General features: G+C 38.1%; 1 protein-coding gene across 32 annotated transcripts in view; it reads left to right on the forward strand.

The window, feature by feature from the left end:
- CLASP1 (cytoplasmic linker associated protein 1) overlaps positions 1-25451 on the forward strand; it is a 286688-nt gene that overhangs the window by 122376 nt on the left and 138861 nt on the right. For 31 of the 32 annotated variants that reach the window (XM_045826128.1, XM_045826129.1, XM_045826134.1 and 28 more), the window contains exon 8: positions 6018-6085. In XM_045826128.1, coding sequence (XP_045682084.1) covers positions 6018-6085 — 68 coding nt within the window. Of the gene's footprint in view, positions 1-6017; positions 6086-12127; positions 12184-25451 lie in introns of those variants that run through there. The other variant, XM_045826158.1, reaches the window with a different exon arrangement.

Consider the following 25451-nt stretch of genomic DNA (forward strand, 5'->3'; position numbering starts at 1 on the left):
TTTAATTTGCTTGTTAAGCTTTAGTGCTATAGAGAGGGCCAAGGTAAAAGCCGGGAAAGGAATATATGCTCTGTAATATCTCTACTAATTAAAAAATTTTTGTTGATTGCCAGTCATTTGTTGAGAGAGAGTTGACTACATTTATAAGTTATATTGAAAAAGAGCAGTTCCTTACCCCTTCTGCCATTTCCTCTTTGAGGCAAACACCTGTTTTTATTGATTCTTTTTTTATCTAGCTTTATCTTTTTATCTTTTTTTATTTTTATTTAGAGCTAGATAGTAAGAGATTACTATCTCTTAATGTTTAGTCACTATGAGAATTTTACTGCCCATGGTGGAGGGTAAATTTCAGCTTTCTTCCTAACCTCCCCCATGTACAACTGCTATCTCCTTGTCCACCAAATACAGTCATGCTTTAAATTGGATTAAAATATGTAGTTTATGTTATGATTATGTATGCCATTCACACCTCACTATTTTTCTTTGGTGAACTATGATTACTTTACCTTTTTTCCACCATCTTTTTTTCCCCTGGGTTAATAGTCATCTCATTTTTATTTGCCCAGTCATCTGCATCTTATCACATACTGTCCCTATGTCGCCAGTCTGTGGAAGTCTTCTTGAGCCTGTTGCACTCTCATTGCCTTCAATGCCTCCTGCTTACTCATAATCTTAGTATCTCTCTTGATCACCATCCGGAGGCTTCATGTTTCCTTTCTCTGCAGGTGTGCCTGTTGTTCTGGGGGGACCATGTCTTTTTCCCTGTGGTTTTCTCTCATTTTAGTTATGCATATCACAATCCTACAAAAGCTTTCTCAGAAAAGAGGTGGAGGAGACTTTTTTGAGTCTGAGAATATCTTTTTTCTATCTTGACATTGATAGTTGGTCAGGGTTTAAAAGTCTAGGTTGGAAGTCATTCTCATCCAGAATATTAAAGCTGATGCCCATGTGTTCCAGCTTTCAGTATTTCTACTAAAAAGTCCAAAGACATTTTTTTGTTTTTGAGATTTTTAAAAATTGATTTTTAGGGAGGCAGAGAGAGAGAGAGAGAGGGAGAGAGAGAAAGAGAAAGAGAATGATCTGTTTGCTCTTCTACTTATTTGTACATTCTTTGGTTGATTCTTGTATGTGCCCTGACTGTGATTGAACCCTGCAAGGTTGGCATAGTGGGATGATGCTCTAACCAACTGAGCCACCCAGTCAGGGCCTATAGTCATTCTGGTTCTTCATCCTGTATTAGATAACTTTGATTCTCTCTGTCTTCAGTGTTTGTCTGAAACTTTATGGTGATGGGTCTTATATAAGACTATTGTCATAGTGCTGTGTACTTGGAGGGCCTTTGAATTTGGAACCTCTTGCTGTTTGAGTCTGGGCAAGTTTCTTTAAAAATATAACTGTTTATATTTGTAAATATAATAGTTATATTATGAGCACTTGAACTAGCTTTCTGATTTTTCTCTCCCATTTATAGCTTCACAGTTTTGCTTTATCTTCTGTGAGGTTTTCTCAAATTTATCTTCCAGCTATTCTATTGGGTGTTTGATTTAAACTTTCTTTTAATTTCTAAGTATTTTTTTGTTTACTGTATATTCCATTTTTATAGCATTGTTTTCTTTATTTTTAAATAAGAGCTTATTAAATATTTCATATACTGTAGTTTTCATAATTAACATATACCTGTTAAACAATTTATTGTTTTTTAGTATAGTCACAAAGTCGTGTAGCCGTTACTACTATCTTGTTTTAGAACGTTTTCATCACCCCCTAAAGAAATCCCATATCCATTCCTTCCTTCTCTCTAGGGCCTGGCAAACACGAGTCTACTTTTTAATGAATTTTCTTTTTTTGGTACATTTCATGAAAATAAAAATCACACAAAATGTAGTTTTTTGTTCACTGCCTTCTTTCACTTACCATGTTTTCAGGGTTCAGTCATATTGTAGTATGAGTCATTCTTTTATTGCTGAATGAAATTCCATTGTATTCCATTCAGCACTAAATGAATGTATCACATTTTGTTTATCCATTCTTCTTTTGATATACAGTTGGGTTGCTTCCATCTGTTGGCTGTTGTGAATAATACTGCTATGAAAATGGGTGTACTGATCTGTTCTAGTTCCTGCTTTCAGTTTTTTTAGGTATATACCCAGAAATGGAATTGTTGGATTATATGGTAATTCTGTATTTAATTTTTTGAGTAACCACCATACTGTTTTTCATAGCTGCTGCACCATTTTGCATTCCTGCCATCAGTGTACATCCTTGCCAACAATTGTGATTTTTTGTTATTTTGTTTTGATAATAGGTAGCCTATGGGTGATTGTATTGTGGTTTTGATCCTCATAGAATTTTTTAGCACCTTTGTTGAAAATCAGTTGACCGTTAATGTAAGGATTTTTTCTGTGTATATTGGGGCATGCTTTCATTTTTCTGGCAGGCAGTCTGTGCATCTCTACCTTCTCCTTTACTGTCTCCTTGTTAGTAAGAAGTGAGACGGTGCCTTCTTGGGCCTTTCCTGGGCATGTACCTGCCTTGCATATATGTATGTAGCCTTTTAGTTTCCCAGGAATATGTCAGAACTTTTCAGAGTCTTGTGAACATCTTATTTTCTAGTTTTGGTCAGTTTCTTTGCTCCAGTTGTTATTGCCATCACAGGCAGCTTCTGTGTTAATCAGTTGTCCCTGATTCTTTTTGATCATGGCTTCATGGTAAAGGGTCTTGCACCGAGCATGCTCTGAATCAGATCAAATAAAGATAAATTCTGTGAATGGAGATGGAGTTCAGTTCTAGGATATACCAGACAGGTCAAACAATAATGGGAGCTGCAAACTTGTTCAACTCTTTACAGGAGCTGTGAGACTGCTGTTTTCAGACTACTATCATTGGGAGGCTGTTGGTTTTCGGCTGGTGAGTTGGAGATGGAAATAGGGCACAGGAAGACAATAGAAAACTTAGATTCAGCTGTTTTTCTTCAAGAATACTCCTTGGATTGTTGTAAGCCTTTGTAATTTCCAGAGTTTTGAAAAATGTGATTTTGACAATATTTTCTTTGTGTCTTTGGAGAAACAGATATTCTGAGTTCCTTATTCTGCCATTTTTGAAGGGCTACTCCTCTCTTTGATTTTTTCATTTGCGGTATTTTCTCTCTTTGGAAGTCTTGGTGACATTTTAAAAACTTTTCATAGTCTCTTCTTTCCTCTAAGTTGGGTATATGTGTGTCTGCTCAATATAAAGAGTATTGGAGCCCTGGCTGGTGTGGCTCAGTGAATTGAGCACTGGCCTATGAACCAGAGGGTTCATAGATTCCCAGATACATAGGGTTCATAGGTTCCCAGATTCCCAGGGTTCATAGATTCCCGTAGGTTCGATTCCCAGATGGGGCATGTACCTGGGTTGTGGGCCAGTTCCTCAGTAGAGAGCGCTCCAGAGGAAGAAACATCAGTGTTGATCATTCTCCCTCTCTCTCTTTCTCTCCCTTCCTCTCTCTAAAAATAAATAAAATCTTAAAAAAAAAGTATTGGACTAAAAAGCCAATGGGAAGGTCTGAGTGTATGGTTGAGGTTTGTTGACTATGAGATTACTAGTGTTTGTTTCTAGGAAGTTACTTTAAATTTATATTATAAAACGTTCTAGGAAGGAATGATTAGACCTACATCTTACAGTAAAATAAATGACAATTGAATTGAAAAGATGAATATAAAAATCAGAAAAACCGGGGGAAATGTTATTATTAGTCAAACTAGTAAAGAAATTGATTTTAAGTGTGAGGTTTAAAGATTTAAAATTAAAACTGAAAAAAAATTGTGGCTTCAGATGGTAATCATTAATCATGTATTTAATGTCTTTGAACATATAAAACTCACCCTTTTAGACTTGTGCGAATTCATAGGTCCCAATAGGAGCATTTTCTAGTGCTGTACTCAGAACTAGCAGACAGAAACTATTTCTAAGGAATGCTTGGTTGATACTAGACTGTCAAGTTATTGACCTTCTGAGGTAGTAACTTAGATAGGAGCCGTTGTATAGGCGTTTTTGCACAGAGATTAAGGCAGCTGGTGAAACAGGAATATGAAAGTAGAGGAAAGGGCATGCCTGCCTGAGGGATTCTGAATTAAGGTGCAGGTACCAATAATAGCATTCTCATTCCTAGTTGTTTGGGCCTTCTGGTTGTGGGTAATATGGCCACAGTGAGCAAACATTATCACAGATAGTTGACATTGATAATGGTGAATAGTCTCCCAGGAATAGAAGAAAAATTGTCTCCAGAAATTTCAAGAACAACCAGACAAGAAGTATACCTTTTTCCTAATGTGCAAATTTGCAGGCATACTCATGTCAGAGGGTGTAGTTGTGACACAATAAAGCAGTAACTTGGCCAGGGCATGCCCTGGCAACCTGTTTAGTGATATTATTGATGGGCTTATTAAGTTGTTGGAGACCTTTGCTGCTTATAAAAGGGAAGGTGATAGGAACATCATAAAATTGAGTCTACGGCATCTTTTCAGATCTTTAGTAACCACTGTATTTGAAAGTGAGTGATAATTATATCTGGTTCTGAGATGACAAATAGATTTTCAATTTAATGCCAACTTTGATTAATTGGTAGTGGCTGCCTGGAGCAGCTTTGAGAAGGATTCTGAGGCTACATCTGGACTAAGATGGAAAAATGGGTCGAAAAGATTATTGATATCTACCATGGAGTGGGAACAGGGAGAAGTCTATCAGACTAGTTCATCCCTTTCATTTTACCTCTATTTGCTGATGTGTATTTTTAGCTACACTGTTACTTAGAATTCTAACTAGAATAGAATGAAGTAGAAGTGAGTAGCTGCTCAAGAAAGTAAGACCTATGCACATTCTGCGTCTAGCTAGCTAGCTTTGCTAGGTTCGGTGAATGAACTAATGAACTAAGACCAGAATGAGTAAAATATCTAGTTTTCCTTAGTAAGGGAAAGGGACAGAATTATTAGGCACCAGCTCTTTCACACAGTGGTGTAACTCTCGTATATGACATAGTGCTTGTTGTGTACAGAATACTAAAAGAATACTGTTTCCATCTCTACCCCCAAGGATGGTTTGTAAGAAACTGCTAAAATTTCTACTTTGCTCCCTGAAATCGGTGGCATAGGTTTGAAAGCAGAAGTACATTACCTTGGAATTTTAACTTTTATACTTATTCAAATGTATCTGTGTTTTGCATGGGAAAGCCTCTTTTTATTTGACTTCCTTCTCCCCTCCACCCCCAATTTTTCTCTCATTTCTGGGTCATTAGGATGGAATATTGAGTTTTGCTTCTGTTTAAATGTCAAGGTAATGGGGAGGGCTGAGGCAGTGGACTGGGAAGGGAGTAAAAGGCAGAAAACTACTTGAACAACAATTAAAATAATAAATAAATAAATAAATAAATAAATAAATAAATAAATGTCAAGGTGAAAATTATCCTTTAATAGAAAGTTAATGTTATGTTAACTTTTTTAAGCTGAAGATTATCCAGTCACAATGTTTGTTTCTAGAGAAATTATTTATAACATTTTTTAATTAAGCTTTAAGTCAGAGAAAAGAAAAGGTTTTGTATTGTTATATGGAGCATTTTGAAAGTCTTTATTCATTAGCAGTCTGTGCTTCAAAAAAATGAGAAATATATGCCTTTCATAATATACATGTTTTATATAGAGCAATAAATTTAATATAATGTCTGAAAGCATGGGCTCTGGATTCTTAAGTCTCAGGGCTGGCATCTCCACCCTGTGTCACCTTATGCAAGCTAAGGGGGCCTTGCTTTCTTTATCTGTAAAATAGGGATGATATTAATCCCTTGTAAGGCTGTTATAAGGGTTAAATGGGATCTTTCAGTTAGATCCCATAGGTCAGTGCTTGACCTACAGTAAATTATTGTTGGCTATTGATATTATTATTAATATGTTGTTTTTGTTATTAAGTGGATTTGTGTCAAAGATTTTTTTCAGTAATGGTTAATAGTTTTTATATATATTTATATATATATATTTTTTATACAGATTGAATGTAATTTTTACAAAATTTGATGAAGTCCAAAAATCTGGAAACATGATACAATCTGCAAATGGTGAGTAGAAAAAGCAGTTCTTCTATTTTGCTTTTTAAATTTAATGTCAGTAATGCTTATGCTATTTCTGAACAGCTGAATTTGATATCTTGCTAGGGATTTCTATGTCTTAAGACTTAACCTCCATTTTCTCACTTTTCGAGACCAGAAACTACAGGGTTGTTGTCATTGACATTTTTTTCACAATCGACCTTGAGTCCATCGGCTACTCCTGTGGGCTTTACTTGTAAAAAATACATCTAGAATCCCAGTGATTCTCACTGTAACTACTATTATTCTCTTACTGAAAGCTGTTATTGTATTTTACCCGTGTTCTCATGGTAGGCTCCTAATCAATATCCTTCCATTTACTCTCTCCCAACACCAACTGTCATTTCCATGTAGCAATCAGAGTAAGCCTTTTGGAATATAACTTAAGTGGCATTAATTCCCTATTCAAAATCTTCCAGAGGTTTCCCGTTACACAGAGACAATTCAGTGGCTCACCATGGCCCACCAGACTCTGCATGATCTGATGCTGATCACCATTCTGATTACATCTTGTATTATTCTTCCCTAAAATTATCTTGGCTCCCATCCCATTGGCCTCCTTGCTAATTTTGAACATTCTAAACCTGTCCTGTTTCAGGGCCTCTGTGCTTATGATTCCTTCTGCTTGAAACATTGTTCCCCCGTGTCACCATGGCCGTCTTCCTCATTCCATCCAGATTTCAGCTGTAGTGTCTCTTGATCACAAGGTCATCTGGAATAGCACACCCATATTTCTAAGGCAATGCTGTGCTCTCATCCTGCTTGATTTACTTTCTTGGTGTCTATCCCTATGAAGTATTTTTTGGTAAATATTTTATTCACATACTTTATTCATGAGGACAAGAACATTGTTTTATTACTTTTTTATCTTTGCTTTCTCAGAAAGTCCCTGGCATATGGTAGGTATGTGATAAATATTGTTGAAAAAATAAAACAATAACTGAAATTTTAATTCTGACCTATTTTTTCCAACATTTGTATTCCTTTTACTGTAGTTTGTGATGTTATTTGAGGACAAGTGGGTAATTCTTGTGATGCCAGAAAGGGAAGAAAAGACAAGAGTGAATTACTGTATAAATAAAGTCATCAAAAAAACATTTGCTAACAAGAATTTTGCATTGTAGCTATTTCAGAATTGCTGAGGAGCTTAAATCATTGCACAGCTTTCAAAATTTGAATATCTTGAGCTTGTAAAAAAGTTTGAGTGATTTCCCCCAGAGTGACATACAGGTGAGGAAGGGCAAAGCCAGAGCTGGATATAGGTCTTTGGACTAAACTCCCCTGTGTACTTACCACTATCAGTAAAGAATTTGTCTTTAGATGGCATGTTTCTTATGAAATGTTTGAAGTGTTCTAAACTGCTTTCATTGATTCCCTTTATTTCTTTTTAATATGTTTATGAAAAGAATATTTATTATAATTCAGTGATTACCAATAAATAAAGTTTCAGTTTTTCATACTCCCATTAATTAATTTTCCTATAATTATGTAATTTGTATGTGATTTTATTTATGGTATAGTTTCTGCATATTGTCCTCTACTTTTGTATTGACTTTTATATGTGCTTTAAAAAATGTACCATTGGTATTGCTAGGATCAGAACTATGGCTTTGGAGTCATGTTCCAGTGATGAGTGAGCTTGATGGTGTGCGTGGGCAGGGCTATCCAGCTAGTTGCTAGATACATGCTTTCAATTGTGTGTGTATATATATATTTGTGTAGTTTGTATGGTTTTTCAGTTCAAAACTTGTTGGCACCAAGATAGAAGGCACTGGGCAAGGATATAGTAGTGGTGGTGGAAAAGTGAGTTTGTGCTTCATAGCCTATATTATAATTATGAAACTGTATCTCCTTATAATGCTGGCACTGGGGAGAAGGGCCACATTCATGTTGGAGGCCTTGCCTGTGGGCAGGGGTAGGAGGATAATGAGTAGCTTTAATGAACATCACTCATTTGATTTAACCATCAAGACTACCCAAAATTCTGTGGCATTGGGTATATCAGAGCAGCATTTTTTCCTAAACATCCAGGTGTAAATATTTCCTCCAACTTTCCTTATTTTTGTGTGCTACATTTGTGTGTGCATATGTGTATGTATTTATGTATGAATATGTGGTATATATAGGGATAGGTTAGAGAAAGAAAGCAGTTCTTTTAGTCATCTGTGTTAAAAATAGCAGATGGTAAGGAAGCTTTAACTTAAAACTGGAGGCCTTTAATTTTACCTTTTTTATTACACAGGTTGAGCAAAAGTAGATTTACAGTTCATATGAAAAATAACACAAAAATTAATAAATAATACAAGAATTGTGATCTATTTTGTGAACTCACAAATGTAAACCTACTTTTGCCCCACTCTGCATATATGTATTATTAGCATTTTAATTATTAAAGCCCAAATAGAATAACCTAAAGGCATATGTTTAAAGATTTCAGAATTCCTAACCCAAATAAATTTAGTCTGTTTACAGTAATGTTGAGAGACCTGTAAGATATTTAATAGCTGTCAAAAACCAAAAGAACAGCCTGATTTCTTCTTTGAATGTTTAGATAGCAGAGAGAACCCATAGTAGCCATGGACAAATCCCATCTCCCTCTTCTAAATTTTGCTTTTTTGCCCAATGACTCCCTGAGCAGCCATTTTTTGAACTCTTCCAGACTTGAGACCATTGACTATTCTACTTTTTCTCAACCCATCTTTCTTTTGCTTTGCCCATTTTTGCTCTATAGACAGCTTAGTTTACAATCTTTATGAGCTTTCTTATTCTGGGAGTTTTTGTAGATTTCTTAAGATTTTCTGCATAGACAGTTGTATCATTGGTAAAAAGGACCAGTTTATGTCCTCTAGATCTGTGTACTTTTTATTTCTTTTTCTTGCCTTATTGTACTGGCTAAACTTCTACTACAGTGTAAAATAGGAGTGGTGAAAGTGGATATTCTTGCTGAGTTCCCAGTTGTAGGTCTTTCACAATTAAGCCTAATGCTAACTGTAGGCTTTTTTGTAGATGCTCTTCAGCAAGATGAGGCAGTTCTCATCTGTTCCTGTTTATGTGAGTTTTTAATCACAAGTGGGATTTGGGATTTTTAAAAATCATTATCAGATTATAAACGGATAGAATTCATACTCAACATTTATTTTTATATAGTAGAAAACCCAGTGGCTTTTTGTATTCAGAATTGCACAATTCTCAGAATTGTGCGATTATCACCACTCACTAATTCCAGAATAGTGTCATCACCCCCGGGATAGCCTATGCTTACTAGCACTCCCTATTTCCTCTTTTTCCCAGTCCCTGAGAGCCTACATTCTGCCTCTAATGGATTTGCCTATTTTGGATATTTTCTATAAGTGGAATTATACAATATATGGTTTTTTGTGTACCGTCTCTTTTACTTAACATAATGCTTTCAAGGTTCATTCATGTAGTAGTATGTATCAGTATTTCTTTCCTTTTTATGGTATTTTATTGTATGGATATATATCACATTTTGTTAATCCACTTGTCCATTGATAAACATTTGGATTGTTTCTACCCTTTGGGTATTGTGGATAGCGCTGCTTTGAACACTTATTTACAAGTTTTGTTTGAACACCTGTTCTCATTTCTTTTGAGTATATATACCTGAAAGTAGAATTGCTGAATCATAGGGTCATTCTGTATTTGACTTACTGAGAAACTGTCATCCACAGTGGCTCCCCCATTTTATATTCCCATCAGCAATATGTGAGCTTTCTAAATTCTACATATCCTCTTCAACAAAAAACAAGAGAAAATCAGAAACATTTTTCCTTTAAAAAAATATAGTCATCTTAGTATGAAATGGCATCTCATTTTGGCTTTGCATTTCCCTAGTGGCTAATGGTGTTGAACATACTTCATGTGCTTGTTGGCCGTGTGTAGATCTTTCTTTTGGGAAATATTTTTGAGTTTTTTGCCCATTTTTAAATGTTTGTCTTTTTGTTGGTTAGCTCTAAGAGTTTTTTTCATATTCTGGGTACATGACTCTTTAGCAGGTATATGATTTGCAAATGTATTTTCTCATTTTGTGGGTTGTCTTTTTGCTTTCCTGGTGTTTAATGTTTTTAATTTTGATGAAGTCTAATTGTCTTTTCTTTTGTTACTTGTGAACAATAATGGTCTTGAGTACGAAATAAAAGTGCTGGATTAACTTGAAAGAAGCTATTAATGTAATAGCAATACTCTTAGGAAAGAAATAGGTTTCATCCTAGGTTGTATTTTTTGACATTAAAAATTACTTTCTAAGATGTGTAATTGATTATATTTACATAAAACCTAGGGCCTTAATTTTTTTTAAGTATAAGAATTGTGACTAAGTCGTCAATTAAAGAACAGCTGAATAGCAATTAGTCCTGTCTGTAATAGGATATTACATATTTGTATAATTCTTTTATGTTGCTAGATCACCCAAAGGCCTTTTGGCTTTTAGTGGCAAGAATATGGGAGTTAACCCTGGCTGGTGTGGCTCAGTGGATTGAGTGCCTGCCTGTGAACCAAAAGGTCGCTGGTTCGATTCCCCGTCAGGGTTCATGGCTGGGTTGACTGTCAGGTCTCCAGTGCGAGCATGGAAGAGGCAACTGATTGATGTTTCTCTCCCCCTCTTTCTCCCTCCCTTTCGCCCTCTCTAAAAATAAATAAATAAAATATTTTTTAAAAAAGAATGTGGAAGTTAAAAATATGTTGTTTTAGAGATGTTTCTTTTTCTTTTTTCCATCTTCATATAATTAGAAAACTCCATGGTACAAAAATTATTTTTTTTCTTCATGATTCTCAAAAGCAAATTATTTTCTATGTAAGCTTTTTTTAAAGGAAAAAATCATACAGATATGCTTATGTTCATGGGAGAATTGGATTTTTGCATGAAAGAGCCAGTAGTTACAGACTAAGTGTCCTTCATCTGCAGTCACTTAAGGATCTTTAATTGGATTTGATTGAAATGAGGCCCACGTACATTAATTTGGTTAAATATGCCCATGTGTTTGAGTTTTGTAAGCAAAACTAACATGTTTATGAGGAAAAATGAAAATCTCATGCTGGTAAATTTGTGAAAATTTCATAATTTGTAGCTAAAGAAAAGATTATTTGCCAACAAAACTACAAACTAGATAAGGGATCATCATAAAATTATTGACCTTTGTACACGAATGTATCTGGAGTATCATTTTGCTGCCAAATGCATCCTGCTTTATGTCTTTTTGCTAAAAAATTTTGTAATTTGAAAAATGTTAGATACTATTTCTAAGTTGCTGGAAATGAGAAATACTTACGCAAGTCTGAAAACAAATAGATCGATAAGGTAATATCTGAATCGTTGTCCAGTGTAGCCTGAAAAAGGTATATATTTAAAAGTGAATTGACTGCCTTTTCTTTATTAAGAACCCAAGCATTTATTTTGCATAGTCTTTAAAAACAATGCTGATAATGAGTTCCCGATCCCTTCTGTGCTTGTTTGTTGGACTGTGCCAAGGTTTGGCATTCTAGTTCAGTGTCTTAGGAAAGTGTTTCCATAGTCACAGGTACAGAGGTAATCTATTATAAAGCTGACAAGTGTGCTTGCTGTGCTGTGCTAAGATGATCACCTAAAATAGCCTGGAAGTGACTGTTCTGATAGAAGCTTAAGCTGCAACTGGCAGCTTCCTTTATCTTCTTTGTGGAAATAAGATTGCTTTTGACATTGTTTTTATTTAAGGTTTATGTTAGTAATGTTGTCCTCTGTTTTCAGGGCAGGGAATGGGATAGCCGGTTGAAAAAAAAACAACAACTTATACCAGTTTTAAAGAAGGCCGCCTTACATAAGTAGAGTCAGATGGAGAAGGTTCACCTCCCACCCAAGCACTCTCTGCCCCCGTTTAAAAACATCACGGTTATAAATAGTCTAGTCTTTTATTTTGGAATGGGGTAGCAGTTGTCATGGGAGCTGGATCAGACTGAAGAAGTCGAATGGGTGGAGAGTTTGCTGATGCTTAAGTTGCTGTGAGTAGATACAGTTTTCAGAGCACTGTTTGTATTTGTACCAAGATCACTGACAAACATGACTACTGGGAAAGGTAGGCTTTTCCAGTATACTCTGAAATTTTGTAATTTTTGCTGCTTAACTAGGAAATATAAAATATTCAAGCATTTAAGATTTTATAATTGCTTTGGTTACTAAAATTGTGGCTGAAACTTATGAAAATAATTGTTGTGAACACTTGCATTTAGGCCGGGGAAAAATTGTGAAACCTACGGATGTATTCATGTTAACCTTTGAGGACTAGAGAGGTAGAGTAGGTACATTAAACTTAGGTTAGCTATGTTTTCATCAGCCTTTTTTTTACTTTCAAATTTTTTCTGCTCTTGTGTTCATAGTATATGGGTCATGATAATAACTTATTTTGCATTTGCAAGGCATTTGTTAGTAAGTAGAAGCTATTTTAAGAGGAATATAATAGCTGAAAATTTTCTAAGGTTTTTCAGCAGTGGGCAGAGGAAGAGCACAGATAAATCATAGCAGTACAAGGGTGTGTTGCCTCTGTCTGGAAATCATTTTATAAAATTTTTTAAAGATTTGCATTTTTAAAATGTAAAAATGGAACCAAAGACAACAACGGAAGTATTGTTTTCAAAAATCTTTACTGATTAGCCTTCCATCTTTCCACGGAGGAGTGACCCCTATTTTGCAGTGTTGAAATGATTTTGAATGAACTCCCTGTGAACAAGGTTTGTGTTTGAAGGAAGAGTGTAACTGATGGAATGGGGACAGCTTGCATCACTGTCTTGCTTTCCTGTGGGATGGTTTTCCTGGAAGGCTTTTATTTTGTTGTTCCTGCAGCTGAAACAAAATATAATACCAATGATTCTACCACTAAACAGGAAATTTGCTGTATTTATTTTGTAGGGGATTTTTAAGGTGTGTGTATTTATCTTCTTAAACTAAATTTGATTCAGTTTTGTGAAATGGTCATATTGAAAGATGCCACATTTCTGCTTGTTAGTTATATTTTCATTTTGGGAATTTAAAGGATAGAGGATATTCCTTTTCATTTCACCCCTCATACAAGATAATTACATTATCTTGTATTCAGGTTAAGCTACTGCAGGAAATCAACCTGGCCAAGAGAGTTAAATAATTCACGTTCTGAAGTGACCTCTTCAGAGTCCTTCATTTGAGAATTTCAAAGTGTGTTACTTATAAAAGTAGCATTTTTCTTAAGTTGTATTGTGAATTGTTTCTTTAAACAATAGGGCAAAATAATTGTGGAAGTCTACTAATTTATTAAAGGCCATGGAGAGAGCCTGTGGATCTGAGTACAAAATAAAGACTTCACTCGATAATTCCTTTCAAATTGCCTACTTGAAATACAAGCTTAGAATTGTTGGTAACTTTTACCCTAAGTAGCTGCAAATATAGTAGGACACAAAGATTAAAAACTGTTTCTTGCAGAGATGGCATATTTGAATTTTCCTCTAACAATCCATGGTTAATAAAGACCATTAACAATCTGCAAAATATACCAACAATTCTACCACAGTTGTATATAGAATATTTTAGTATTTTTTCAAAACACTTTCCTGGATGTCTTTTGCTTGTGTTTGTTTTATGATCCTCACAGCAGCTTCATAAGCAGTAGGCAGGGCAGCTTTTGAACATGGATGCAGAGGCTTCAAGTTTTCTATAATTGAGAGCCTTGGACTCTGTCATCTTAGACCAGTCCTCTATCCAGCAAACCCTGTAGTCAAGCTTATTGCTTCCTCTTTATTGTTGTGATAAAACTTTGACTTTATTTGATTCTGAAATTGTACTATCTTCAAAAATTGCCCTAGGGAATAATTAAAAAATTGAAAGCATTCGAAGAGATACTAATAAAATAGACACTAGCACTAAATAACCAAGTTTTAGACACTTTGATAATGTGATTTTCCTAATCACTTGTTTGCCCAGTTGATAGAGGGTCAGGGGATATAATTCTAGCAGGGGAAATAATATAAACATGAAGAGTTTGTTTTTAAAATCAGTTTGGTATTGCTGAAGGGGGGGGGAATGTTGTAGGGGAAGATGAACAAGGGCTTTGTATGCTGTTCTAAGAAACAGGTTTGTATTGTAGGCCATTTACTTCTCAGTCAAATATAAAAACAAAACAAAATCCCACCTATCTCTTGGTCTTTCATAAAACAAGGGCTCTGACACCATTAAAAAAAATAAGAAAGATGTAATTTAGAATAAAGGGTAGTCCTTTAAGTGAACTAAATTTAACTCTGATAAATTTACAGGTTTTACCTTAGAGTTCTCAGTTTGGTGCAGACTGGTATAAACCGTCCAAGAATGTCTCACCAGTACTTTAAGTGGTTTTTGTGTCTGCATGACTGGTATAAGTGACTTTGGGACAGGAATGAGTAAGTGTGAACTTTGGACTCCCTCAAACTGCGGCTGAAAGAGCAGTGTGTGACCTGCACCGGCAGCTTGTCTCTCAGCTTTGGTTTTTTTCACACACAGTTTGGGGATAATAATTCCTGCACTAATGGGAGGAGTAAATGAGATGGTGCATGTAGATAGCTTGGCATAGGACTTAATCCATAAATATCATCCTATGTGTTACAAGGACATAATCCACTGTGGCACCTATCCACTGTAGATAGGCTATTGGGAGGTTAATGTTGGACTGGTGTTTAAAATGATGGCTGATGTTTTTGTTTAGATATAGAAAGATCTCTAAAGAAAATCCAGATGCAGAATCAGGGGTATAAGATCTCCTGAAAGGAAACTACCACCCAGGGCCCAGATATTGGTTTCCAATACCACCAGGGCTCCTTGGGTAAATGGCTGGTTCTAGGGCTGGAGCAGGGAATATACCCAATATGCCTGGTACATCTTGTATGCCAGAGGCTAAAGAAGGGCTCAAGCAAAACAAAAAAGCAAAACAAAAACTAGTCATGCGGGTGTGTCAGCTGAAAGATTCCCAATGTTCAAAGATGGAACAGTCTGAGTCGACTAGTCCATACTGATAAAAAAAGAATGATTGAATAAATACATAAGTGGGGGAGAAGAGACAAATCTCCCATGTGAAGTTATGCCAAATCATTTTTGTAACTATGCCACCCTGGAAGAGGAGAGCCTAACTTCCCACGCTGTGGTTGATGGGTGTAGTGACTTCTTCACGACCAAAGAGTGCAGCATGCAAAGGGAGAAAAAGTAACTTTGCAGAAGGGACATGGGACAAACATTGCCATAAGCAATCCAGGTCCATATCAGCAGTCTGGTTGATAGCGTGTTCTCTTGACATAATGCAATGAGAATGGCATTTTACCTGTAGTCTACCTCCCCAAACCCATAAGCTCTGTCTACACGTGATGGAAACATCAAGTAAATGCAGATTGAAGGATGTTCTGTAAACTACCCAACCCAGTACTCCTGGAAACTGCCAAGGTCATCAACAAGGAAAGTCTGAGAACTCACGACCTGGAGAATCCCAAGGAGATGTGATGACTAAATGTAACTTGATATCCTGAATGGGATCTGGAACAGATACAGAACAGTAGGAAAAAGGTAAAAAAACAAAAACAAAAACAAATGGTGCATGCTTACCGGCCTGCAGTGATCACGGAACACTGCGGATGGCTTGTCGAAGCACGAGAAAAACATACACAGAGACAACCAGGTCCAGTGGGGAGGGGAAGTAGGGACGGAACAGCCACTCTCTCTAGTGGGGAGCGCCCCGTTTCCATTCCCAAGCAGGTTTTTTATTAAGAATACAGACTGAGTTTGTGGATTCACAGTCTGGCAGAAAAGATCAGAAGTAGGTGACTGTCAAAGGTGCAGACAGAACCCCCGCTGTGATTCTGGGCAGAGTTTGGAGTTTTAACATTTGAAAGGACTAAGAGGGCTCAAAGGGCTAGTTTTGGTTTCCTGTCTGTGCCTTCAAATTCTAATCTAATCATCCTCCAGCAAACACAGATCTCACAGGATCTTGCATATTCTATGTCCCAGGCTTGATTACACCAGGGGTCCGCTGTCTCTGGTCTGGGCTGCACTGCCCTTGTTATTTCCGCAGGCCTGAGTCAACAGAGGAGACAAAGGCAGCCAGGAGACTTGGATTTCTCACATCTAAGAACAAGAACTCAGGCTTTGACACAGCCAAGGGGGCAGGGGTTGATGTCTATCACCCCTTCATTTCCACAGCCCCGAGTCTCTTCCCTGAGGCCTCCTTGTGATCATGTCTGTCTTAGGCGATTCCCTCCATGGGAAATCTTACCCATCATTGGCTAACTGATCAAGCATAGGAGGCCAGGCACAGAACAGGCAGCGTTCATGCCAGGGAAATAAGTTTTGTCTCCTTAGTGGCTTCTGGTCTGGAGGTCTCTCACTCAGCCTAAGTCATGGGGTGGGTTACAGCTTCCTGAGACCAGGCAGGGCGGACCCCAACAAACAAAAACAAAAAACTCTGAATAAACTGGATTTTAGTTAATAATAATGTATCAAAAGCAGTTCATTAATTGTAACAAATATATGTTACTAATGTTAGATGTTAATAGTAGAGAGACTGGGCGGCAGGGTAAGTAGGAACTCTATGTACACTCTCACAGCTCTTCTCTCAACTATTCTCTCACTCTAATGCAGTGATTTTTCATCCGGTGTGAAGAGGCACACTGGTGTGCTGCAAGAATTTTTAAAACATGCAATACTTGACTATTTAGTTAGAAGCACTGACACCTTTTCCCTTAGACTGTCAACTTAAAAAATGACAACAGCCAACACAATACTTACCCAGTGTGAATAAGTCAAAATTATACCAGTTTTTTTGTTAGATTGGCAAAAAGTATGTTTTTATATGTGCCACAGAATTTTAGTAATTAATTTAGTATACTAGGAGAAGAAAAAGATTGAAAGTTGATGCTCTAATACTGTTACAAAATAAAAAGGTAGTTAACAAAAAAAATGAAAGCTAGTAATGGAGTTGGGAGAAAAGCTTATTATTCTTATATTGTCTTTTTCTGGTAATATTTGAATTATTTATGTTTATACATGCAGTAATGTTCTTTGCAAAAGGTTCCAGAGATAATCAGGGTACTGGGATTATATGCTTTTGTTTATATTTTTAATGTTCTATGTATTTAAAATTCTAATGTTTTTTAAAAAGGGATTAGAGGCAAGAACACCAGTTAGGTGACTATTTTGGCAACAGAAATCCACCTAAGAGATGAGGAATACCTGAATTAGAACAAGCTTAGTGGGACTGGAGAGGGAATGGAAGTCACAGATGGTTGGAAGTAGCACTGGCTGCACAGTGATTGGGTGGGTGGGTGGGGAAAGATGTGGTGGGAAATGATGGTGGAAAAAGAAGTGTTAAAAAGAACTCCATGTTTTGGCTTCACTGACTGAATGAATGATGGTAGAACTAACTGAAGTACAGAACTTGAAGGCTGAGCAGATTTTGAGGATAGGGGGATGATTGTAGTTTTGGACACTTGGACTTAGAATTTTGTTTATATGGGTTTTATTCTTTATATCTTGGTGTAGAGATGGAGCTGATATTAGAGGATTAAGGTTTATTAGAATGTAACCTGACGCAGACACCGGCCAGCAGTATCTGCAGCGCTGCGGATGGTACATGAGACAGACATTCACACAGACTACTGAGTCCTGTGGAGGAACAGGGACAGCACGGCTACCCTCTTAAGGGGAGGGTGCCTTGGAGTGGCTTGGCCACTCTCTCAAAGGAGAGCGCCCTGCACCACTGCCTGAGCAGGCTTTTATTAGGTAGTTTTTGGGTAGGAATACGGATACAGCTTATTAACCATTGTCTGGCAGTGAGGATCAAACAAATAGATAACATTCAAAGAGCTAAAGAGGGCTCACACTGAGTTGGGGTCGTATCACCTAAAAAACTATAGAACTTAAGGGGCTAGATTCATTTCCTGCCTGGGCCTTCATAGTGTAATTAAGAGCATCCTCGGCAAAGCTGGTTTCACAGGATTTTACATATCCTGTCTCAGGCTTGATTACCCTGGGAATCTCGCTGTTTCCTGCATAGAGCTGCACTACCCCTTGTCATTGTCACAGGCTTGAGTCAGGCAGAGGAGACAAAGGCAACTGGGAGATTTGGATGTCTCGAAGACAGAATGAGGACTCAGGCTTTGTCAAAGCTGGGGGAGTGGGGATCGAACACCCCCTCTTTTCCACAGCTCCCTGAGTCTCTCCCTGAGGGCCTTCCCATGTGATCGTGCCTGTCTTAGATCCACCCTCCTCTGAGGAATGTTACCCGTCATTGGCTAACCGACCAAGCAATGGGGGTCAGACACGAAGCAGGCAGCACTCCTGAGAGGGAGATAAGCTTGTCTCCTTAGTGTCTCCTGGTCTGGAGGTCTCTCACTCAGCCTTAGCCAAGGCGGGGTGGGGGGGGGGTGGTGTTACAGCTCCTGAAACCAGGCAGGGTGGTTCCCAACAGTAACTGTTTATTTTAAATTCTCATCTTATTTTTCTGTCTTCTTATCTTATGCAGGAGGATGATTATTTGCCTCTCGGGTTCTTTAGAGTGAAGTCATTAAAGCAGGGTGGATCATTTGAAAGGATTTTTACACAGAAGGCAAATAGCTCTTGATGCAGTCATTTTAAGATGAGAAAGCATTGTGGTAGAAAACTTTTCCCAAATTTGGCTCTGAATTTTTCAAGCTGATTTGCTTTTGTGTTTCAGTAGTGGTTGTCAAGAAGAGTTGGGTTGGGAATGTTACAGTGATAATTAAAATGATATTCCAAAAGAATACAAAGTATAGATCTAGTATCTGTGGGTTTTGGGTTCTGGCATTTACTAGGCAAAATGTCCTTTTCAGGGCAAGTTCAAAGGTAAAATAAGTATTGTGGTGAAAAGGAGAATGTATAATCTGTGAAAGGATACACTGTGATTTTTATTAATACATTTAGAGATTATCTAAGGTGTTGAAATGTTGTTTCAGAGAGGTCCAATTTTAGTTTTCAGTCATCAATATACAGACTTTGTTCACAGCCCATAAAATTACTTAAAACATCTCCCTTTCCCATGAAATAGTAAAAATAAAAGTCTGAATATGTTCACTGAAACGTCTCCACTTTGAGTACTTTTGTGAGGAATAACTAGCAATTTAAGAGTCCTGCTATTCTCTCAGTTGCTGCTGTGAGGTTTGGGGTTATTATATTATTAATAATTACCGATTGCTGCTGTGCATATCTGTGTGCTGTGCTGTGCCAATGCCAGTCCTAATAGCTGCTGTCCTTTCTCAGTCCAGCAGCTTCATACCACTTTTCACTGAGCTAAATGTCTGCTCAGTTTTTAGGCATCACTTTTTGTGTTGTAAGCCTTCCTCAGGAATACCTCTGTAGGCTCTGGAACTTATTTTCCGAAGGCTTATTGTGCTGACTGGCTGTCAGTTTCATTCTGAATTGTTAACAATAGCCCAGGGCCTCGCACAGGGTGGGTATTTAAAAACTGCCTTCTGCATACACAAATAAAAGGTAAGTGAGTGATCCTCATCCTACAGATGAGAAATGGGCTCAGAGAAGTTCAATACCTTATCTAAGTTTAGAAATATTGCCAGGATTATTGAAATCTGGAGAGTTCTTTGAAATCTGTGTACCACTTAGGTGTGTCACCTCCCAAGGTTAGAGCCATATGTGGAAGATTGAATTCCAATTACTGTTTTTCATTTTCTCAAGTGAAAACTGCACACTGATTGATGTACTCCCCGTACTAGATAAGCAGAAACCTTTCTTCAGCATATAGGATTATCCTCTGGGGTCAGGAGGCTTTCACTGGCTCGTCCCCAACAGTGTACGTGCAGGCCACGTGCACGCTGAGGCAGCCTCCAGCTTCCACTCTGAGAAGAGCCGGGCCAGCTCCTTTACTCACCTGCTCCATGTTACAGTACCACCACCTTACATATGATGTCCAGTCGGGCATGGATGCCCCATCATTGAAAACAAACCTACCCATTGACAGTTGGAATTTAGAGAATTGTTAGAGCAAAGCCAATGGAAAGTTCTGATAAAATATTGGATGCCCTTCATGGGTTCTTATGATCAGGCTCAAGGCTGAATAAAAAACCACATTATAAAAAATTGGAAAACCATCCCCACAATTGAAAGTCCCTTTTTTCCATCTTAAAATTTATTATTATTATTTTTGCTTTCTTTGTACAGAAGTAAAAATTGTGTTTCAATGTGACCTATAGTCATCTGCAGTTAGGTCGGGATGTACTAAGTTGTCTGACAGCTGCCTTATGTATATGCTGCTGGCCATGAGGCTTGATGCATAGGGTCATGAGTGCAGGGCACCTTTTCTAAAGAAGAATGATCTCTCTGTAGGGCCCTTTTTCCTGCTGGAAGAATGATCTCTGCTGCTTAATCACAGGCATTCTTTTGCTTAATCGTTCATAGTAAATTGGAACTTTCTACCCATCCTCTTCCTACTCTTGAATTCTGAGTCCATGACAGAGACGCCTGAGTAATCATTTTCTGTGTAGACAGATGAGTGTTATGCCTTTGATGAAAGCCCTACAGTGTGATTTGGACCTCCCTGAACAGTGCTGTCCAAGTGCCTCTTACCACCTTTTCCCTCTTCTGTTATGTAGACACTGTGCTTTTTCTTTATCATCCTTATGACAGGTTCATTGTTTATTGGTGTTTACATATGTTGTTCTACCTCTGTGTAATGGAAGTTCCCTATGGGCATTAGCATGCATATTTTTTTCTTACTGTATTCCCAGGGACCTTATGCATTTATTGACTCAACAGACAAATGAAAGAGAGAGTTATTTAAGTCAGGTGGCAACCACCTTGCTATTTCTTCTGTAAATTACCTGGCTGTTCTTTTTTTCAATTAATTAATGCTTTGCCCATGAACTTAGAGCTTCAGAAAGAGTATCTGTTCTCTTCTTACCCTCCCCTCCCTTCCTCTCCCCATCCCTTGTCTCTTCTCTTTTCTCTTTTTTTCTCCCTCCTCCCCACTGTTTTCTCTTGTGTCTCTTTTTCCGCTTCCCATTGCCTTTGAGGAGACCATTCTGTATTGGAAGAGGATACTAGCCTCTTGGTTGATGTCAGAGCACATTTTTAGGCTGGACTGAGGGTCTGTGATGGGGTCCAAGAATGAACCCTAGTTCCTTGCTATCTGGTGTGCTTAGAAGTACCCCACGTGGTGGTGTTTTTATTGGTACCAACAAAGCTGACTTTGAAAGGCAGGCAGAGAGGAATGTAACATGTTAGTGCACATAAATTGGGTGTGAAAATTCTTTGGTCTTCTTTGATGTAAGTTGGGCATTGTGATTATTTTTGGAGAATTGGCTTGGGAGATGAGCAGTGCTGTGGGAGCTTAGGTACTGGTGAGCAGGCCCCAGTGGTAGGCTGCGATACTGCAGTTGTAGAGTATGGCACACTCACTTGACTTATGCTTAGGTTTAGAAAATAAGCATATGATCAATGTGAAAGGACAGTTACCCAACAAGTAATTTCAGTAATATGCTTATAATTTATAAAAAAACTTTAAGGATATCCTTATGTACCTTATGTAGTGTAACTGTATTTACCTGCGTTTAGAGATGTTGATATCTCTCTGAGCTCTCCTTAGTTTGCTTCCTGTTTTTAGCCTGCAATTATGTGACCTTTACACATGGGCATGAATCAGAATGTCTGTTTTAGAAGCTCTAAAACAGACTCTTTAGCTGGGAGAGACTCTTGAATGTACCTGATTTGTTTCATGGGATTCAATGTAATAGCATGGTAAATCACTTTGGTAATATTGTTTCCCAGGAGAGGTGCCTTAAAGTAGCTAAAATACATGGCCAGAGAGTACAATAGTCATTAGTTGAATTGATTTAAACTAACTTTCTACTAGGCTCTGTGTAGGGGGCTAAAGCAGGATATACCAAGATGTGTGAGGACTATCTTCTATCCCAGAGAACCGTTGACAGCCAGAAGAGAAAAAATCCATATGAATTACCACGTACTTAAGCTTCCTCTCTCCTCTTCCTCTAGCTAATAAAACTTGGGTTATGTGGTTAATGGAGAAGTCAAGAGGACCGTCTTGGCTCTGGGAACCTGGCAAGGAGTAGAAGCAGGAGAGGCTCTCTTGGGAAGGCTCTTTCTACTTTTCTCTTACCCAGGATCTATCCATAGTTCACAGCACTAATACACTCATGTCTAGAAATGATCATCCCCAGCAGGATAGGATGTAGAGCCAGGGTTTTAGTTTGACTAAAGAGATCCTCTGTGGCTTGCCAGAGTCTCTTAATGAGGAGTCAGCGTAAGTCTCCCTGGAGCGCAGTGGCTAGTTATTCCAGCAGGAAGGATAGTTTCTTCCCATCTTCCCTAATTCACTTTCTGGGGAGCTCTTCAATATACAGATTATTAAAGTAGCATTCTCCTTTTGAGTTTAGAGTCTTTCTGAGATATATTGGCAGATATTCTTCTTGAAGATTGATGTTATGTACTTGATTATTGCTGAGCCATGTAGGTTCTTTTCTCTAGGGAAGGCATAGTATTCACAGGGCTAATTTAAATTGGGTCTCCAGATTGGTCAAGAGATGTGAACTTTAGTAACTCTAACTGCTGGGCATGGGGACTTTGCCTTCAACCCTCTGCTCCTTGATGCTCAAGATGGCCATAGTCCCATAGTAGTGGGTCTCCTGTATACAGATGGCAGCTGGCTGGTTTGTTCATTATGTCCATCAGAAATTCCTTGCCCCTCTTAGGTCTGTCCAGGAAGAGTCTTTGGAATTTGTTCTCTCTCATTTTATGTTCGTAGAGCATCATGGTCCACCATGTTCCTGAATCACTCAGGATGTGGGCACATTTAAAGCATCCCACATTTTCAGTTAATATTCTGTCCCCCAGTATCAGATACAAGTGACAGAGTAAGTCATGGCAGAGGATGGGTAGAAGGGCACAGTGGATCCTTTCTAAGTTTATTTGGCCCTATTCTTTTTACTCCTGTTCTGTACTCATATGGCATATCCTGCGTCTTTAGCAAAGTGTCACACTGCATCATAAGTGCTGCTGGTTTGTTACGTGTCTGTTCCTCAGACTGTACTGTGAACTTGAGTAAGAACCGTGGGCTTTACTTTCTGCATCCCAGCTCCCAGTACAGTGCCTGGCACATGGCTGTGCTTAATAAAGGCTGAAGAGATGAAGGAAGGAAGGTGGTACCCATGATTGCTGTTAATACTCAGAGGAGGTGTGCTCTCCAGCAGCCCCTAGTATGTGGAGGCTGCTGCTCCTCGGCAACCATCCAGCTTCATTATAGAAGTAACAAAGGGATCTCTTTGAGACCAAATCACCTCTCAGGTGACTCTGTGCCCTGACTTGAACTTCCAAATTACAGGAGACTGAAGAGTTTAGGGAGATTTTTACAAATTGATACTACTTGGTGGAAGCATATTCCTAACTTAGCTTTTTTTCTTTTCCTCATAAATGACAAATTTCTTTCCTGTGATCTTGGAAAAAAACTGCTGTTGAGACAATCCTAAAGCATCTTGACAAGGGGGTACATGGATTTTTTTCCTTTTGGAACCAGCTGTAAGGAAGGTGTTTGACTGCCTTCTGTTTCTCAAAAATGTCTATACATTTCTTTGTGTTGTATAAAGTGAATTAATTGTGCATGCCTTTTAAGAACATTGGAAAAAATTGTATTGTTCGTTCTTCAGCTCCATCCACGTAGTTACAAAGGGCTTGCTTTTTGTACTCAAAGCATAACACCAGCAGTCCCCAATTGTTTTGGCACCAGGAACCGGTTTTGTGGAAGACACTTTTTGCATGGACGTTGTTTGTGGGGGGATGGTTTCAAGCTTACCTCCTGCTGTGTGGCCCAGTTCCTAATAGGCCCACACTGGTACTAACCTGTGGCCTGGAGTTTGGGGACCCCTGCACAACATAGTAATGGTGTAGATAGCTCCATTTGTTGAGTACCTATAGTTTTCCTATCTTTATATGTATTCTGTTTAAACTTCATGACATCCCTTTAATGTAGCATAGAATTTCTCTGGGTTACAAGTGACACAAACTCCTCATATAACTGAGAGGTGTTAGGTAAATCTTGCTGTACACTCAGGACTCTCTCACCACCTCTGCTTTCTTTTTGATTTGCTTCATTCGCTCTTTGGCAGGTGCTTCCATTTTGTTGGCTTGGGCAGCATTAGGCTTGCCACCTACACAGCTCCAAGGGAGGGCAGTTACCCTAGAACCTATTGTCAGTTCTTCCCTGCTGTCAGTAGAAGAAGAAGGGGTTGGTATTGGGCAAGTAATATTTTGGATGTTCCCTATAAATAAGTAATGTTATCCCTTTTTTTCACAGATAAGGGAATTGAGGCTTATTTCCATTTTTTTCCATTCTGAAATCTTGAGGTTGGTCTTGATGAAAGTGCTGGCATGTGACTAGTGGCCCCACCTTAAGACAAGCTCACTGCCCAACGCCAGTTGTTCATTTTCTCACCCATAAAACCTTGCTTGGGTACTTCTTGTATGAGCCATCCCTGTGTCTCTCCTGAGCCTGCTCACTGTTACCTGCTTATAAACTGTCAAGCAGCAGCCAGAACATTATACCTGAGACCCAAAGAAGAACTGAGCCTTCACCTGCACCTACAGAAGGCATTCACCAGTTTTTATGCAGTGTGAACTTTCAGCACCCAGCAGCAGTGCCTCGGAAAATCTGGTGTTAGTGGATGTTTGCTTCATGCCCTCACATTTCACTTCCTTCTCCAGTTTCGGGTGGTGTTTTTCTTGCCTGTCTTCCAGTTTCTTCCCTTTTTAGCTCTCTTTTTAAAGGACTAGTAAAACTGAAATGAATTTTTGACTTTTTATCCTTTGTTTGCTGCATTTTTTTCTTCTTGCTTTATCTGCATGAGAATGTCATGGTTGAGATAGTCTTAAAATGCCATCCTGGCTTTCTGACAGCAAGATCTGGACTGAGGGAAAGGAAAATGATTCCTCACTGTGAAGCTTGATTGTGTTTCAGGTTCTTCTTTTTTGTGGTAGGTAGAGGATCATTGGTGCCACAGGGGTGCAAGTAGCACTCTGTTAGCACCCTCCTAGCTTCTGTTATGCCATTTCCATTTTTGTGCTGTGATATAACTGTTTCCAGCCAGGTTAAACTTTGTTATACCCTTTGTTCTCTGACAAAAGCATTTCTTAATTTTGTAAATAGGAAAGGAATTTTTCTGTTTTCTGTTTTTCTATTTTTCTAAATAGATCTCTTTATTGGGTCTTGAAAGTGTTCCCTTTTAATCCCGATTTGTGGTGTTTTTAGTGTAACAGGGTATTTGTTTTGGATATTGTCAAATGATTCTACTCTGTTGAGCATGTTTTTGTCTTTTGTTCTAT

Source organism: Phyllostomus hastatus, unplaced genomic scaffold, assembly GCF_019186645.2.
Source record: "Phyllostomus hastatus isolate PE091 unplaced genomic scaffold, TTU_PhHast_1.1 phas_scaffold_60, whole genome shotgun sequence".
Taxonomy (NCBI): Eukaryota; Metazoa; Chordata; class Mammalia; order Chiroptera; family Phyllostomidae; genus Phyllostomus; species Phyllostomus hastatus.